The following is a 17,317-nucleotide window of genomic DNA, read 5'->3' as shown; positions in this document are numbered from 1 at the left end:
GTCCTTGTTTATCTCGTATGGGGGCATTTCTGCTGCCATTATATTTTCCACAGATCAATTTAGTAACTTTATAGACATTTCTCTGCTCTCCCTTTTTTGCCGCTTCCTCTGCTTCCTTTGCCAGCTCTTCCATATATGCCCTTTTGTCGGTTCGGATCTCCCTCTTGACATGCCTGTTGGTTTCTGTGTACGCCCCCATATACCTCTCTCGGAGTCTGGCTGATCTGCTGTCATTTTTCTTCTTCTTCAGCTGATGTCTTTCCTCAATAACCTGCCACGTGTCTGGTGTAATCCATTCTTTCTTTTTTTTAGTCTTCTGCATCCCCAGGCAGGTTTTACTTGCTTCATCAAAGATGTTCCTCACTTGCATCCACTGTTGATTTACAGCGTCTTCATCTTCATTGTCTCGCTCGTCTATGTTACTCAGGGCTTGGAACCTGTTCCTCAGCTGTAGGACAAAGGCTTTCTTAGTCCTAGGGTCTTGTAGTCTGCTGATGTCATATCTAGGGGTGGTGTGTTTGTTTGGTCCAGCTGCTCAGAGTTTCAATCTCACCTTTGCAGTCACAAGATGGTGATCGCTGCTTACATCAGCCCCTCTTTTTACTCTTACGTCAAGCAGGGAGCGGCGCCACATGCTGTTAACCATGAGATGGTCTATTTGGTTTTGATCCCTCCCATTTGGGGATGTCCAGGTGAGTTTGTGAATGTTGCGATGCGGGAATAAAGTTCCACCAATGATCATGTTATTGAATGCACACCATTCTACCAGCCTCTCTCCATTGTCATTCTGCAGTCCACATCCTTCTCTTCCCATTACCCTTTCAAAATTCATGTTGTCTGAGCCAACCTTAGCATTAAGGTCACCCATCACCAGCAGGAGGTCCCTACGATGGACGTTCTCAAGTGTCGCTTGCAGCTGCTCATAGAAGGCTTCTTTATCTCTGTCGTTGCTGTCATTAGTAGGTGCATAGCATTGTATGATGGACAAGTTAGTCTGCCTACCCTTTAATCGTGCTTGAATAATCCTGCTGTTAACTGGCTTCCACTCCATTAAATACTTTTCCATTCCTTTCTTCATGATGATTGCAACTCCCTCGTGATGTAGATAATCTTCTCTCCCAGAGTAGAGAACTGTCTCCCCTGTTGTTGTCTTCATTCTCCCAGATTTTGTCCATCTACTCTCACTTATGCCTAAGATATCAAGTTTGTAACACTTCATTTCAGCAATGACCTGCGCCATCCTACCTAGCTCATACATTGTTCGCACATTCCAAAAGCCAATCAGTGTTGTTGTTTTAGCACTGATGGCTCCCGTTGACAGTGGCTTCCTTTCAGCTTTGGCCATTGTCAGTCATTCGAATCCTATTACCTGTAGAGTTTCTGGTGTTTTCACTCTCGGCATTCACTGCTGCCCATGGCATGGATTCTGGGGGCTCGTGCTGCACAGATGATTCATGTAAGTGACACGTTGCTGTAAGTTACACGTTGCTCTTTGTCTGGCCCCTAACCTTCGGCCTATCTGGCATGGGTGGCCCTACCAGGACCTCGAGAGGTCCAGTCAGCATAGCTCTCAGGCTCACTGGAGCACGCAAGCCCCCCCCCCCTCCCCCCCACCACAACAAGGTGGCAATCTAATTCAGGGGAGTTGTTTGAACATTGCTGATGGAATTTGTACATTATTGTTGTAGTTTCTTGCTGCCATAAAATCACAATTTACAGTGTTACAATTTTGTGACTCTTGAACTGACAAATAATACAGAATAAAATTTAACATTTTATCACAAACATGTACTTTGCCATTTTCAAGTTATAAAATGGATAATTTTTTACGTATTTTGCAATGCAAAAGACATGGATTAAATCAACGTAAGGGCAAACTGTAATAATTATTATAAACAGTTCTAAGGTGTTCTAAATAATTATCAGCTGAAAAGCTGATGTGCAGATATACAGTCTTAAATTGAACACCTGTTCAAATGGGTTATTCCAGAAAAAATACACACACCCCCAACAGATGGCAAACTGGAAATTCTTGCGGGAGGGGGGGTTGATGGCTTGGGAAATCTGGGCAGGAGGGGGGGATCTGAACCTAAAAATTCTTCTTTGGGGGTCACTTTTAACTTTAACCTCGATCGATATATTTTAACCTCTTAAAAAAGAACTTTGCAATGGGAAATCTTGTAGTCTTTCAGTTTATAGTGTTCTTACCTCAATCATGAAGAACGAGTGCGTCGATAAATGGATTACGACTGCTTTACAATAGGATAAAACACCGTTGACTGAACACGCAACGCCTGGAACATTTTTACGGTACCCAGGCCACCAGCGCCTGTGCTTTGTAACATCCTCAAAAATGCGAAGAAAAGACAATTTAGGTTGGGAGTCAGTTGTACTGTACTGTTTTATTCAGGCAACCCAAGAACTCGTTTTGCTGGCTAACATGCATATGCACAATTTGCGTATAATTTCTTTCTTATCTCTTACAATGTGTAACTGTAAAATCGTGGTGATGAATTTGCTTGTAGAATTGGGAATCTAAACGACCTCACAAGAGCAGAACTTGTTTATAAACAAATATACTTATTTTGGCATTGTTAAGTTCTTCAAGTATTTCACATTGAAGATTCCTCATTGGATCTACAAGAATTTTAAGCAGTTTTATCTAGGCTGCTGGCACTTTATTATCCGTGCCTTACGATCGATATGGTAACAGACAAGTTTATGGAAGCCAGAACGTGAGCACTACACATGAAAACTTGAACGCTTGAAAGAAAGGCAAGAGTTCCAGTTGACCTACAGACCCATAAAGGTAACGAAATTTAAAATTAGTCTAGTTCGAAAAGCTTTCTTAATAAGCTTAAGTAAATGTCACACTAACAGTCATAACAACAGGAACTCAATCTTGTAAACACGTGCCAATGTAGGCCGTGTTGTTACCGAAAACTGAAATTATAGTTTTTATTTATAATCACCTTAAGGACTTTTTTCGCTGTAATTTTTCTTACATTTACATAATTTTTAAGACTTACGAATTTCTTATCTTGTACATTTGTTGTGGTAGAGAAAAAGGCAAATGGTGTTTTAGGGGAGAGTGTGAGATCACTCAAACGTTAAACACGATCGTTTGAATATCGTAATCTGATTCAAAAAATGTTGAAATTTAACCCGCAAAATTCGCAATATTCGCCGAGCTTTTAAAATTATAATAAAAAGGGATCTTTTGGATGAAATGTTATGTCTTTTCTATTGCCTGTTGTTTCCAGTTAGGGCCTTTAAAAGAAAAATGGAAATCTGGGCGCGAGGGGGGGTCCTTGAGCTTGGAAATCCAGGCGGGAGGGGGGCTCTAGCGGTCTGGAAAATCCAGTAAGAGGGGGGGTCAAAAATGCTTGCCATCCGTCGGGGAGGGGGGTGTATTTTTTCTGGAATAACCCAATTAGTCTAACAAACTTTACAAGATCCTTCAAAGAATCCTATAAGATCTTTAAAAGATACTCATCTAAGATCTTCAAGGATCCTAGCAAAGATTACCTGAGAGGTCTTTGCAAGATTGTGACCAAACCCTTGAATATCGTGGAGGATCTTAGCAAAAATCTTTGCAAGATCCTTCAAAAAATTCCCTAAAGAACTTTCAAAGATCCTCATTGAATCTTCAAGGATCTTGAAGGATCCTAGCAAATTAAAGGTCCTGTTAGAATCTTACCAAGGATCTTTGCAAGATCTTGATCAAATCCTTGAAGATCTTGACAGACCTTGGCAAAGATCTTTTTAAGATCCTTCAAAAGATTCCTTAAAGATCTTTCAAAGATCCTCATTGAATCCTCGAGGATCTTGAAGGGTCCTAGCAAAGATCCTGTTTAAGGATCTTACCAAGGATCATTGCAAGATCTTGATCAAATCCTTGAAGATCTTGAAGGATCTTAACAAAGATCTTTGCAAGATCCTTCAAAAGATTCCTTAAAGATCTTTGAAAGATCCTCGTAGAATCCTCAAGGATCTGGAAGGATCCTAGCAAAGATCCTATTTAAGGATCTTACCAAGGATCTTTGCAAGATCTTGATCAAATCCTTGAAGATCTTGAAGCCTAGCAAAGATCTTTGCAAGATCCTTCAAAAGATTCTTCAAAGATCTTTGAAAGATCTTCACTGAACCTCAAAGATCTTGAAGGATCTTAGCAAAGATCCTTGAAAGATCTTTACATCAAAGATAGCTTTGAATATCTTTCAAAGATCTTTAAAAGATCCTTAAAAGATCCTTAAAAGATCCCTATCTTTAAGGATCTTTGTCAGGTCCTTGAAAATCTTCAAAGATCCTGTGAGGATTTTCACAAGGGTAGAATAGATTAGAATAGAATAGTACAGCAAATAAGTAAAAAAAAAAAACAGCACAGAAAAGACCATGACAAGACAAAAAGGCAAAGCAGAACAGAATAGAACAAAATGGAATAGCATAGAAAAGCATAGAATAGAAGAGAATAGCATATAATAGAAAGGAATAGAATAGCATAGCATAGTAGAATAGAATACAACTGATAGCGCACAATAGAATAGCATAACATATAGAATAGAATAGAATAGTTCTGGAAAGAAGAGAAAATAACACTACAGAAAAGATTACAAGAGGACAATTACAAGAAGAGGGAATAAAGTTCATCTGTAAACAAATAATGCAATATTACTCAGAGGTTAAGCCCATCTAGTGGTCAGTAATAACACAGAAGAATTATGAAATCAAAGAGCGTAACAAAGTAATGGAAATCAGAAGATTATAGTGCATTAAAAACAAAAAATATCAGAGAATTAATATAAAAGAAAATCTTTACCTTTCAAATTTAGTGAATGAAATAAAACAAAATATGCATTGGGTTAGAAAAGGAAAGACAGTTCACAGTGTACTGAACAAAACAACAAGTTTTGATGATTTTGATTGAAGATAGAGTAAAGGAGTAAGAAATAAAATTGAAAGATACAGAGAAGAAAAGAATGAAGCTATAGTACAGCTCAATGAAAGGTAACAGAAGTCAAGATAAGAGTGCTACAATATTGTAATATGTCATATGGGATACGGATAAACAATGATGCTAAAAAGAATTGGGTCTGAGAACAGGGATTGTGACGTGAGTCCTCTTATTAAGAGGTGTTCCTATACACAAACAGTAACAAGAAGACAATCTAAATGGGATGTAATAAAAAAATATAGAGTGCAAAATAGCTACTCACTCATTTTCAGTGATGCATGTGCCTAGCCGCTCTCATGAATACTTCTTCTGTTGGGGCAAAGATTGCAGATTAACCAGAGGCTTAACTGAATGCATAAGCATTCTAAAATATATTTAACTGGAAATTACATTTCTTAATCAACAACTGATCAAACTTACTTGCTCGATCTAAACCCAGCACGTCCTTTAACAAAAATTAGACTTTAAACTTAAGCAAAAATGTTAAAATAACAGTCCAAAATAACCACTGATTGTTTTCTTTCTCAACACCACCAGTAGATACTGAGGCCTGCCAACCGAACGAAATGTTGACGATTCTTGTTGAGATCACCTCATTCGTTTTAAAGCTGAAAGAGTACAAGTGGAGAATATTTACAATGTCGCTCGCAACTACCTTTGTTAGCTCCCTCCTATTTTTCTGAGACTGTGGGGCAGACTTCCAAAAGACTTGCAAGGACGGTATAAAACGTGGATCCCTCAATCTGGACCCCCTACTGGACCCCCTTTTGGACCCCATCTGGACCCCTTCTGGACCCCCTTCTGGACCCCCATTTGGACCCCCATCTGGACCCCCTATTCTTTCTTCCAGAAAATACAGGCTCCTGATTTAAATAATTAAACTTAGAACATAACATGATGAAGTCTATTTAATCAGTGAGCAAGATGTGAAGAAATAAATGAATTCACGCAGCTCGTTCCCAGATTAAGCGGTCCAGGTTCAAGCCCTGGCCGGGGACACTGTGTTGTGTTCTTGGGCAAGGCACTTAACTCTCACAGTGCTTCTCTCCACCCAGGAGTATAAATGGGTACCAGCGAATTGTTGGGGAAACCTAACAAATTGAGGGGGAGTGACCTGGGATGAACTAGCATCCCGTCCAGGGGAAGTAAAAATACTCCTCGCCGCTTCTTTCTACAGAAACCGGGATAAGCTCCGGCAGCTATGAGCCAGTTGTCTCCAAGGCTTCACACTTTGTGTCTAGAATAATATAATGGCTGTGGCCACACTATGAGAGTTGACGGGGTTATATTTCTAATTAATCAATTACAATTAACCGTGTTACCAAAAAATCGTGAGTGCATGGCCGCTATTCTCAGCTGGGTTAACGGTTACCATGGAAATTAATTGAAGAACAATATATTTTTTAACCAACTTAGGTTAAATTCAAACTACCTTTCTGCTTGGTCTAACCCAGGTTAGTTATCTCTTATCCGCACTGTGCATTGGCTTTTTCGTGAAATGTGTCAGTTATCATGGTCTGTGAGATGTTGTTCACTTAAAGGCATAAACAAGTGCATAATCTTCTCCTGAACATGGCGAGTGATAACAACAGTTTGAAACAGTTGTATTACTAAAGCGGATTTTTGTTTTTTTTTTCCTACGATGTGTCAGCTATACCATATCAGTCAAGCTTGCAAGGAACCATGGCCTGAACAGGAAGCGCTTATATTCACCTTAGGAGAAATTTTAATCGACCTCCGCAAAGAACAAAGGAGTACGTAAGGGAAGCGGCAGTTTGTTAAAGTGGCAAGAAATGCAGATGAATGAATGAATTCGTGAACAGTTTTAAGTGACGTGCATTTTCCAAACATAACAGCTGTGGACCGAGAGCGTTTCACAGTTTCTAGATCTTATAATTCACGCGCGCTTCTCTATCGATAAAGATGCTCCGAAGCAAGTGTTTCTTTTTGTCATAAATAAAAGAATACGCAAAATTCTTAGTGAAAGGACTCGATGTTCATTCGGAGGTGCTCTCTATAAAAGCCTAGGTATAAAAGTCATGCATGGCAGGATTCCCGTCAAATTCGAGGACCATTCATTCGACGGCAGTGGAGAGCGTCTTAAACCGTGAAGAGGTCTATTCAGTGAACTTTGTTAAATAAGCTTCAAGGGTAAGTGAAGAAAGTAATGCACTAAGCTGTCTTAATTAACATTTAGAAATATCCCCCAAGAATATACAATCCAACTGCCACACAAACCTAATATTTTTCACATTCCACTGCCCGCAGCCGTCTTGTTTCAAAAATGGATATCAAAATACATGATAATCAGACGGCACTACCACGTTAAAGATTTTATACTTGAGCTGACATGATACAAGAGTTTGCAAGCGGGTGGTACACTGCCTCGACTTGCAACAGAAATTCAGTTTGATAGATTAGTGCATCAGGGCTTTTCACAACACGTATTCAGCCCTCTAATATTAATTTTGCGTCTATTCATTACCCATTTCCATCAGTTCTTGGTGCAGAAAATCCGTCCTTTCGTCTTCTCAAGCGAGCCGAAGTTTTGAACGTCGATCAGTACTAGGTACGGCGTCGTAGCCTTGAATTCCGAGAAATACAGAAATAATGTAATGTGATATCTGATCGAAAGGAAAGGCTTTTCTCGGGAAATGTACTTTGTACCCGGAAGGCAACACGACACCTGGGGTGCTTACCATTATGCCAAACCGACCGGTCAGAGATCAGTGGGAATACCCGAGGAAAATGAGGGTGCTTACCATTTGTCAGAATAAACCGGTTGGGATGACCGTTGTATAATGGTAAGGGTTTTTCCAAAATCAGCAACCTAACCGAACGAGATGGCGCTTACCATTTGCAATTCGATTTCTCGTAATTGTTTTCGGCTGATGAGAGACTGGAAACTGGAACATTTACCAAATGGTAAGGAAATTTCCGCCGTTCCGTTCCGAACGGAAAAAGAGGACTGCCTCTGAACGTAGTCTACAATTTCCGAACGGATTTTCCGGAAAATTACTGTTCCATTTGACTTTCAACCGAAATTTCCGGATTTTTTTGCTAAATGGTAAGCCCCCTTTGGCATAATGGAAAGCACCCCTGGCTTGTGACTATGCATTAGCGTAATTCCTTACAATGTCTAGGTCCCACATTGATCCATTTTCAAGATTCGCATTAACACAAAATATTTCTGTCGTGCATTTATAAACAAATTGATTATGCGTTGTTGTGGTGGAATACTAAGGAAAAGTATATAAGTCGACATAATGAAATGATCTTATGAAAAGAAACGTAGGGTGCGTTTTTTGAGGAAATCCAAATCCGGATTTCTGAATGCAAAAACGGATTTTGCGTTTTTTTGTTTTTTTTTTTTATTTATCTTTTTTTCGGTGAAATCCAAAAATGCATCATGAATCCATAAAATCCACACTCCGAGTGGATTCTTCGGTTCTTCTCCCTGATCCGAATGATCTGGATCATCCCAAAAAACGCAGCCGTAATCTTTAGCAACCTAAGGACATTCGATTCCGATGAGACATGCTTCACCTCTTTGATCTCCTGGCAGAAGGAACTATACCATGCCTCGAACTGCTGCCCGCTAAAATTTCCACTTTACCTCCCTGATATCTGTTTGTTTCTTGGCCTTTTCGGTTTCTCGGAAAAATCCGCCCCCTTACTTCGAAGCCGGCTGAAGCAAATTCCACAGCTTTCTGAGAAACCTTGGAATTATTATGCAAATTTACGTCACGCACCATTTCTCGGAAACTAGACAATATTTGAATCCTTTCCAATCGAATGGTCACCATTCACCAGTAATTTAGCAGGAAACGCTGTCTTCTGGTTTTGAAGGGGGAAGTATTTCGTCAAAATTGCAAATAAGGAAATACTCGACAGTCGATGTAAATTTCCAGAACTATCAAGATTCTGTTTCAGCTTAAATTCTGAGCTAAAAAATAGCCAAAGATACGTGTGTAACCTTTCACAAACATGATTGCCAAAGACATGCATTCAAAGTCTCACAACACAGGAAACGACAATTTAAGTACTTGTTAGGACGCTTTTGTTGCTCTGGTTTGCTCGCTCAGAAAGCAGATCACCTATCAAATTATCTGCCTAACCGATCGATTTTCACGTATTTTGCTCCTCAGCGAAAAGGCTTTATCATGCTCGAATCCTTATGCAAATTTAAGCCAAACAATCCAAAAATTACTATTTACATGTCTGGAAGCGGGTCTTTCTTACACGTGGTATTTATCTACTTTGTATGGAGAAAACAATAAATAAATCAATATAAATAAATAAGGCGGATCTGATACTTAAGAAATTTTCCGAGACAATCTGAAGGGAAAGATTACCTAGTGTGACTGTGGCTACATGTACAGCGCCTGTAAAGCCTGGCTCACACTAGCCACATAACGACATGACGACATCATTATAACGACGTGAAAAAGGACGTTATCTGGGTGCAAAAAGGATGTTATGTTTGCAGTGTGAACATACAGGCATAATGACATATTTAATATCAACATAACAGCATGAACGTAACGGCATAAAGATAAAAGTGATCTTTTCTTTGTGTGACCAATGTATGTCGTGATGTCGTTATGCCGCTAGTGTGAACCAGGCTTAACAACACGAATTTCCTTATCACTGTCACATCATGGCTACGACAAATTACCATCTTGCATTTTGTCAGTAAAATTTGTCCTTTTATATCGATTTCTCGGTAAGCCTGAGCCTCAAAATTCCGAGAAATACGGCAACATTCATTACGATATCTTGGGAAAATCAAATATGCCGTCTATCCAGAAGGTAAGAGGCTGCCCGGCACTCCATCAGCATCAATGTCCAATCGGGTGATTCTTAGACTTTTCATCTCTTACGCTGTGAACGTTTTCGACTCATCGCTATTAAATGAACTGGGAAAGAACGGAAACGACCGCATTTCATGTATCTATTTCAACTTTGCATGGTCAGACCAAAATGCTTCCAAAAGGCGTTTCTGAATTTTGCTTGGTTATAATCATGTAGAAAAATGTCTTCGTTGTCGCTTAGTTATGACGGGCTTGTGCCTTCAGTAGCTTATAGTACAGATCATGCCCATGAAGCACGATCTGCGATCCACATAAAAATCATAAATATGTGCTGTTGCTTCGATAACGACGGACGATAACAAGGTCTATTCTCAACCAGACATAGTATTTTCAAGGTTTGGTCGCTTTTAGCAAGTGACAACAGTAAACTAAATATATATACAGCTAACTGTTTGGTCAAAACTTCCTCCCAACCTCAGTATTGTCCACTTATGTTCCATATCGTCCTTCTGGAAAAGATCTGCTCGCTTTCTCTACAGAACCAAGCAAAGTTTGGAAACCTGATCAGAAGACCTGATATCTTGCTTACTGCATGAAACCTAATCCAAGGCCTTCCGAGATATCATGAATTATGCGCGGTCGAGCGATCAGGTTGCCGTATTTCTTGGAAACCGGGCAATCAGACTATTCGAAATTATCCCACTCATAATACCGACAATCTTGGACAAAACTCGTTAAGAAAATACCACATCTTATGATCAAAAAACCGATTGCAGTAGATGTGGACAGCAAAGTACTTAAGAGTGCCTGCCTGTAAATATCAGACAAATTCTTAATTTCGCGGCAAGAGTCGAAAATTCGATTTCGCTCATATTCTTATGGTAGATAGGCTAGGGCATGACAAAAACTACTGGATAGTTTTTTGGCAAAATATCCTTTTATTTCAAAGAAATATGCAAATTACCAAACTCCGTTAAAATCGTCATTTGACGCACCATCTTATTACACAAGTTTGAGAGCCTCGCATGCAAAACCACGTCATTCTTCCGTCTATAAAACACTCAAATATTTTTGTGCAATGTTTAAATGCGTACTGGGTTGATTTTAGGGAATGTTGCGTTGTCTTTTTGGGTGCAAAATAATTAAATTTCGAAGACATGTATTTCATTCACTTAAAAGTACTTCGTGAATATAATTAATTTTCACCATGTGCGAAACCTTCAAATGGATCAAGCTTCTGGTGGTTGAATCGCAGAAGAATGGTCTACAGATTCCTGTAAAAATGTCTTTGGGCAAATGATTGTGAGCGACGCGAGAGCTTTTCAAAGTACGTCAAAAATGCAAATATTTAGCTAAACTCCAGAATGCCCGGCCACTTATTAGCATCTCATTGAATAAGAATAGCAACTATTGTAAACCAAGCTGAAGTTGTCTGCCAATTCACTGCCAATTCGACCGGCTGAAACTGTCTGCCAATTCGATTTAAAATTCAGTAGTGGAAATTACAACATAAAATCATTTAAATATCTTTACCAATTGCTCAAAAACAATTTCTAGCTGCATTGAAAGCTATTAATTTGCGCAAACGCTCACGTAAATTTGTAAAAAGATGCTGTAAATATCCTTTGTTCAGAAGTGAATAACTCGTTGCGTGCCTTTTCAATTGACATCAACGTGGTATCGTTTGAAAGCTTACCGTCTTATTTCTCCATCTCAACGGCTTCTACACCCATCTCAACGCAATTACTATCGAAAAATTGCACCCGAACATCGTGCTTTCATAACATACACACTTGTACTGGCTTTTCCGGAAGTGAATAACTCGTCGCGTGACTTTTCAATTGACACCAACTTGGTATCATTTTAAAACTTACCGTCTTATTAGTCCATCTCAACGGCTTCTACACCCATCTCAACGCAATTACTATCGAAAAATTGCACCCGAACATCGTGCTTTCATAACATACACACTTGTACTGGCTTTTCCGGAAGTGAATAACTCGTCGCGTGACTTTTCAATTGACACCAACTTGGTATCATTTTAAAGCTTACCGTCTTATTAGTCCATCTCAACGGCTTCTACACCCATCTCAACGCAATTACTATCGAAAAATTGCACCCGAACATCGTGCTTTCATAACATACACACTTGTACTGGCTTTTCCGGAAGTGAATAACTCGTCGCGTGACTTTTCAATTGACACCAACTTGGTATCATTTTAAAGCTTACCGTATTGTAAGTCCATCTCAACGGCTTCTACACCCATCTCAACGCAATTACTATCGAAAAATTTCACCCGAACATCGTGCTTTAATAACACACACACTTGTACTGGCTTTTCCGGAAGTGAATAACTCGTCGCGTGACTTTTCAATTGACACCAACTTGGTATCATTTTAAAGCTTACCGTATTGTAAGTCCATCTCAACGGCTTCTACACCCATCTCAACGCAATTACTATCGAAAAATTTCACCCGAACATCGTGCTTTAATAACACACACACTTGTACTGGCTTTTCCGGAAGTGAATAACTCGTCACGTGACGTTTCAATTGACAGCAACTTGGTATCATTTTAAAGCTTACCGTATTGTAAGTCCATCTCAACGGCTTCTACACCCATCTCAACCCAATTAATTTTTAAAAGAAAAGCACATGATCTTTCCAGGCATATTTAAGATTTCCATCGCATGGCTTGTTGAGTTTCAAGACAAAATGGAAACCGTACTAATTAGCGGTATCCACGTTGCTGTTTGTAATCAGTATTAGTGGAAATAGCGTGAGATGTTGATTACGAAACTTGGGAAAAGAACATTATCATCAACGACCATCAACCGTGGGCTTTCAGCTGACAGGAGCGAAAACGATTGATGCCACCGCCGCCCTAAATCAGTTGTTTACCTTGCCATTTGACCGACGATTGTTATCATACAGGCATTCCCATTGCCAACATCGCTATCGATGAAAACTAAAAATTCAACATTTGTGATAACGTTAAATAAGTTTATCTTCTTTTACTTACAAGTTTATTATGTTTCCACAGGGGAAAGCGCGGTTCTCATTTTTTTTTCATTTTTTTTTAAATTATACCTTTGGTTGTCTAATTAAATTGACCGTCAACGTTTATTCTTATTTCTATCGGGAACAACATACTTTGGTAAATTGTCCATTCAAGTGTCCTCTTTAATTGTTCTGTTAAAACACAAATACTTTCACCAACCAAAATAAATAAAATCAGAAATCTACCGAACTGTTTGTCTTTCCGTTGTTGGATGCAATGTTAAAGAGTAATCGAAGCAAGCAAGCACACGAATGACAATAATGTAAAGAATAAGGAATGTCCACTTGATTGCCGGATTCGGACACAGGCGGCCCAAGCTCTCAATGTTATCCTTTTTTTTCTTTTTCCTTTTTATGCGAACATTCAGGCTAACGTGACGTATGGCGTGTACTATTACATAACGACCGAATTTGACCACGCGAAACATGACTCTCGCCTTGCAGTATATGGAGGTGTTGTGTTACAACGGTTTGAATTTATAAAGGTTTGTATGGGAATGCAACGGCTTTGCTTGAAAAGCCAATTATTCTGATATTTTGTGAATAAAATCAACTTACCCTGTTGCTGTGTTGTGTTCTTTGTTGTTTGCCAGCTCCTCAGGCCGATCTAACGCGATTTCGGCGAGTTATTGTTCTGTGGGTTTCCACTATTAAAAGAAAGACAAGGCCGGACACTGATTTCCGGAGTGCCCGCCGCTCCAGGCGAATAAATCCACTGAAAATAACCCTGCCGGCTCAATTTCTCCGTAGAATCGAAGAAGAGATGTTGAAGTTCCATGTCAGTTCACTCGCTACGCGATTCCGTCCACAACGCCTTCGCTACGAAACATTTATTTCCAGATTGCTTCGCTCGCAAAGTCGAAAACAGCCGTGTCACAAAAGTTAGGACACTTTTGCGGTTCGCATAGTACGTTGGGTCACTATAATTAGCCCGACCGAGGGTAGACAGCAACGATTTGTCAACACGCAAACCAATATGCTCCCCGGGTACCCTCGTGATTTATTTGACAAACCCACCAAGACGCGCATTGTAATCGGAAGGTTATGGCCTTCGGCGGCAAACTTCAAGATTTCTTGCTGATCGCCATTCAATTGAATCCTGAAAATGCCACCGGAAAAATTCGAAGCCATTACAATCGAGCAAAATCGCGAGGTGCGAAAAACATGTGCGAATTTGTGCGAACGTCAAAATTACGCGTTCAAAAGCACAAAATAAAACTGAAAACAATGTACTTACATCATAAAAAAGAAGAACTAAAACTTTCTACTACCACATGGCGCTTAGAAATAAGATTTTTCTAAGAATACTGAAAAGGATAAGCTGAAGAATTGCTGACTGGATGCAATGGGTTTCCTCTGACTTCGTGAGATCTTTCATTTGTAAACACGACTCGACTTGATTTTGATTGGTCGATGATAACAATGCGCGTCTTGGTGGGTTTGTCAAATAAATCACGAGGGTACCCGGGGAGCATTTTGGTTTGCGTGTTGACAAATCGTTCCTGTCTACCCCCGGTCGGGCTAATTATAGTGACTCAACGTACTATGCGAACCGCGTAAGTGTCCTAACTTTTGTGACACGGCTGTTTTCGACTTTGCGAGCGAAGCAATCTGGAAATAAATGTTTCGTAGCGAAGGCGTTGTGGACGGAATCGCGTAGCGAGTGAACTGCCATGGAACTTCAACATCTCTTCTTCGATTCTACGGAGGAATTGAGCCGCAGGGTTATTTTCAGTGGATTTATTCGCCTGGAGCGGCGGGCACTCCGGAAATCAGTGTCCGGCCTTGTCTTTCTTTTAGTAGTGGAAACCCACAGAACAATAACTCGCCGAAATCGCGTTAGATCGGCCTGAGGAGCTGGCAAACAACAAAGAACACAACACAGCAACAGGGTAAGTTGATTTTATTCACAAAATATCAGAATAATTGGCTTTTCAAGCAAAGCCGTTGCATTCCCATACAAACCTTTATAAATTCAAACCGTTGTAACACAACACCTCCATATACTGCAAGGCGAGAGTCATGTTTCGCGTGGTCAAATTCGGTCGTTATGTAATAGTACACGCCATACGTCACGTTAGCCTGAATGTTCGTATAAAAAGGAAAAAAAAAAGGATAACATTGAGAGCTTGGGCCGCCTGTGATTCGGATAACACTCAGGTCCAGAACAATGCCACGAAAGGTACGTATAACTCTTGTTCTAATTCTATAACTAGCTTTTCTGATGGGGTACCACCTTCTTTGCAATTCATTCACAACAGAAATCCAGGGCCCACCACGCTCTTGATTACCAGCGGTTGGCTCAGTTGATAGCAGACACTGGGCTTCCAAATGAAACCCGCATGGCTGCAGCACTGAAGCAAGGGTCATACTGGGAAACAATCGCCACCGAATATGTCAATGGTCCTCCAGAGCAGAGCATGATAAAAGCAATTTATAACCTCTCGCGATCCACTTTTTTTGTTAAGTTGGTGACCGAAATGTTACAAGTAAAGGTAAGATACGAAAACATTAATAAGAATCACGAGGTTTTGTTGTGACCTCCTTGAACTCTCAATAATGATCTTTAAATTGATACGATTGTAATTAGTGACAAGACCGACTAAGGGGAGGGGTGTTGGAGGAATGTTGAAAAAAATTGAACAAAAAAAATAAGCGGCAAAGAAAACCTTCAAAGTGATGCAAATGTGCTAGATCAGCCAAATGTAAGTCCGTAAAACAAAACTTAAAATAGAAATGTGATGAAAAATCTGAAATATATTCACCTATTTGCATGTACCTTTTCAGGGTAGTAACAAATATCCCAAAGATGTAGAAAGTCGGGCCGGGGACAAAGTTAAAAAGTGCAAGGATCCGGTCAGTTTATTTCTTAATATTGTTCCATGCTACGCTTTGTTTGCGAGTACATTTTAATAATTTTTCAGTTCTGTATGGCATTGAATGGGATTCCCTCATTGAAGAAAAGAAGCAGAGAAGGGAGCTTGCCAAGGTCCAGAGAAGAAGCAATCGTAAACAGCCTACACCCAAGAGACTGTTACGTTCGAAAGGAAAACCCCAAATTGACTCCCCTATTTAACGGTGTTTAGTTTCATCTAACGCGCGCTCAATGGTTGAAATCAGAACGTACTCTGCCTTTCCGTTTTCTTTCCGATAATTTTTCTTCTTACTGACATTAAAAAAATACAAAAATATACCGCTGATCAATAAAAGTTATGTCTATGTTTTAGAAAGCCCGTTAAGATGGGTGTAAAAGGCGTATAGACGGACTAATAATATGGTAAGTTTTACAGTGATACCAAGTTGGTGTCAATTGAAAAGTCACGTAACGAGTTACTCCCTTCCAGAAAAGCCAGTACAAGTGTGCATGTTATCAAAGCACGATGTTCGGGTGAAAGTTTTCGATAGTAATTGCATTGAGATGGATGTACAACCCGTTGAGATGGACTAATAACGCGGTAAGCTTTAAACTGATACCAAGTTGATGTCAATTGAAAAATCACGTGACGAGTTATTCACTTCCGGAAAAGACGGTACAAGTGTGTATGTTATATTAAAGCAGAATGTTCGGGTGCAATTTTTCGATAGTAATTGCGTTGAGATGGGTGTAGAAGCCGTTGAGATGGACTTACAATACGGTAAGCTTTGAAATGATACCAAGTTGCTGTCAATTGAAAAGTCACGCGACGAGTTATTCACTTCCGGAAAAGCCAGTACAAGTGTGTGTGTTATTAAAGCACGATGTTCGGGTGCAATTTTTCCATAGTAATTGCGTTGAGATGAGTGTAGAAGCCGTTGAGATGGAGAAATAAGACGGTAAGCTTTCAAACGATACCAAGTTGGTGTCAATTGAAAAGTCACGTGACGAGTTATTAACTTTCGGAAAATCCAGTACAAGTGTGTATGTTATGAAAGCACGATGTTCGGGTGCAATTTTTCGATAGTAATTGCGTTGAGATGGGTGTAGAAGCCGTTGAGATGGACTAATAAGACGGTAAGCTTTAAAATGATACCAAGTTGGTGTCAATTGAAAAGTCACGCGACGAGTTATTCACTTCCGGAAAAGCCAGTACAAGTGTGTATGTTATGAAAGCACGATGTTCGGGTGCAATTTTTCGATAGTAATTGCGTTGAGATGGGTGTAGAAGCCGTTGAGATGGACTAATAAGACGGTAAGCTTTCAAACGATACCACGTTGATGTCAATTGAAAAGTCACGCAACGAGTTATTCACTTCTGAACAAAGGATATTTACAGCATCTTTTTACAAATTTACGTGAGCGTTTGCGCAAATTAATAGCTTTCAATGCAGCTAGAAATTGTTTTTGAGCAATTGGTAAAGATATTTAAATGATTTTATGTTGTAATTTCCACTACTGAATTTTAAATCGAATTGGCAGACAGTTTCAGCCGGTCGAATTGGCAGTGAATTGGCAGACAACTTCAGCTTGGTTTACAATAGTTGCTATTCTTATTCAATGAGATGCTAATAA

At 39.7% G+C, this 17,317-nt stretch overlaps 2 protein-coding genes across 8 annotated transcripts in view; both read right to left on the bottom strand.

The window, feature by feature from the left end:
• Window positions 1-17,317, bottom strand: part of LOC145503082 (sacsin-like) — a 166,242-nt gene that overhangs the window by 39,014 nt on the left and 109,911 nt on the right. For 2 of the 7 annotated variants that reach the window (XM_081482510.1, XM_081482516.1), the window contains exons 1-2: window positions 7,440-10,220; window positions 5,217-5,263 (exon numbers count right to left, since the gene is read on the bottom strand). In XM_081482510.1, the coding sequence (XP_081338636.1) occupies window positions 5,217-5,220 (4 nt within the window). In that variant the 5' untranslated portion in view covers window positions 5,221-5,263; window positions 7,440-10,220. Of the gene's footprint in view, window positions 1-5,216; window positions 5,264-6,386; window positions 10,221-10,242; window positions 11,352-11,642; window positions 12,960-17,317 lie in introns of those variants that run through there. The other 5 variants (XM_081482511.1, XM_081482514.1, XM_081482512.1 and 2 more) reach the window with 5 other exon arrangements.
• On the bottom strand, window positions 536-1,345 carry LOC145503117 (protein CFDP2-like). Its single transcript, XM_081482562.1, has one exon. It carries the CDS (start codon window positions 1,343-1,345, stop codon window positions 536-538), a length of 810 nt encoding a protein of 269 aa, XP_081338688.1.

This window comes from Orbicella franksi, chromosome 11 (assembly GCF_964199315.1).
Source record: "Orbicella franksi chromosome 11, jaOrbFran1.1, whole genome shotgun sequence".
Classification (NCBI taxonomy): domain Eukaryota; kingdom Metazoa; phylum Cnidaria; class Anthozoa; order Scleractinia; family Merulinidae; genus Orbicella; species Orbicella franksi.
Note: the sequence above shows the minus strand (reverse complement) of the source record. Positions and strands in the feature narration are given on the sequence as shown.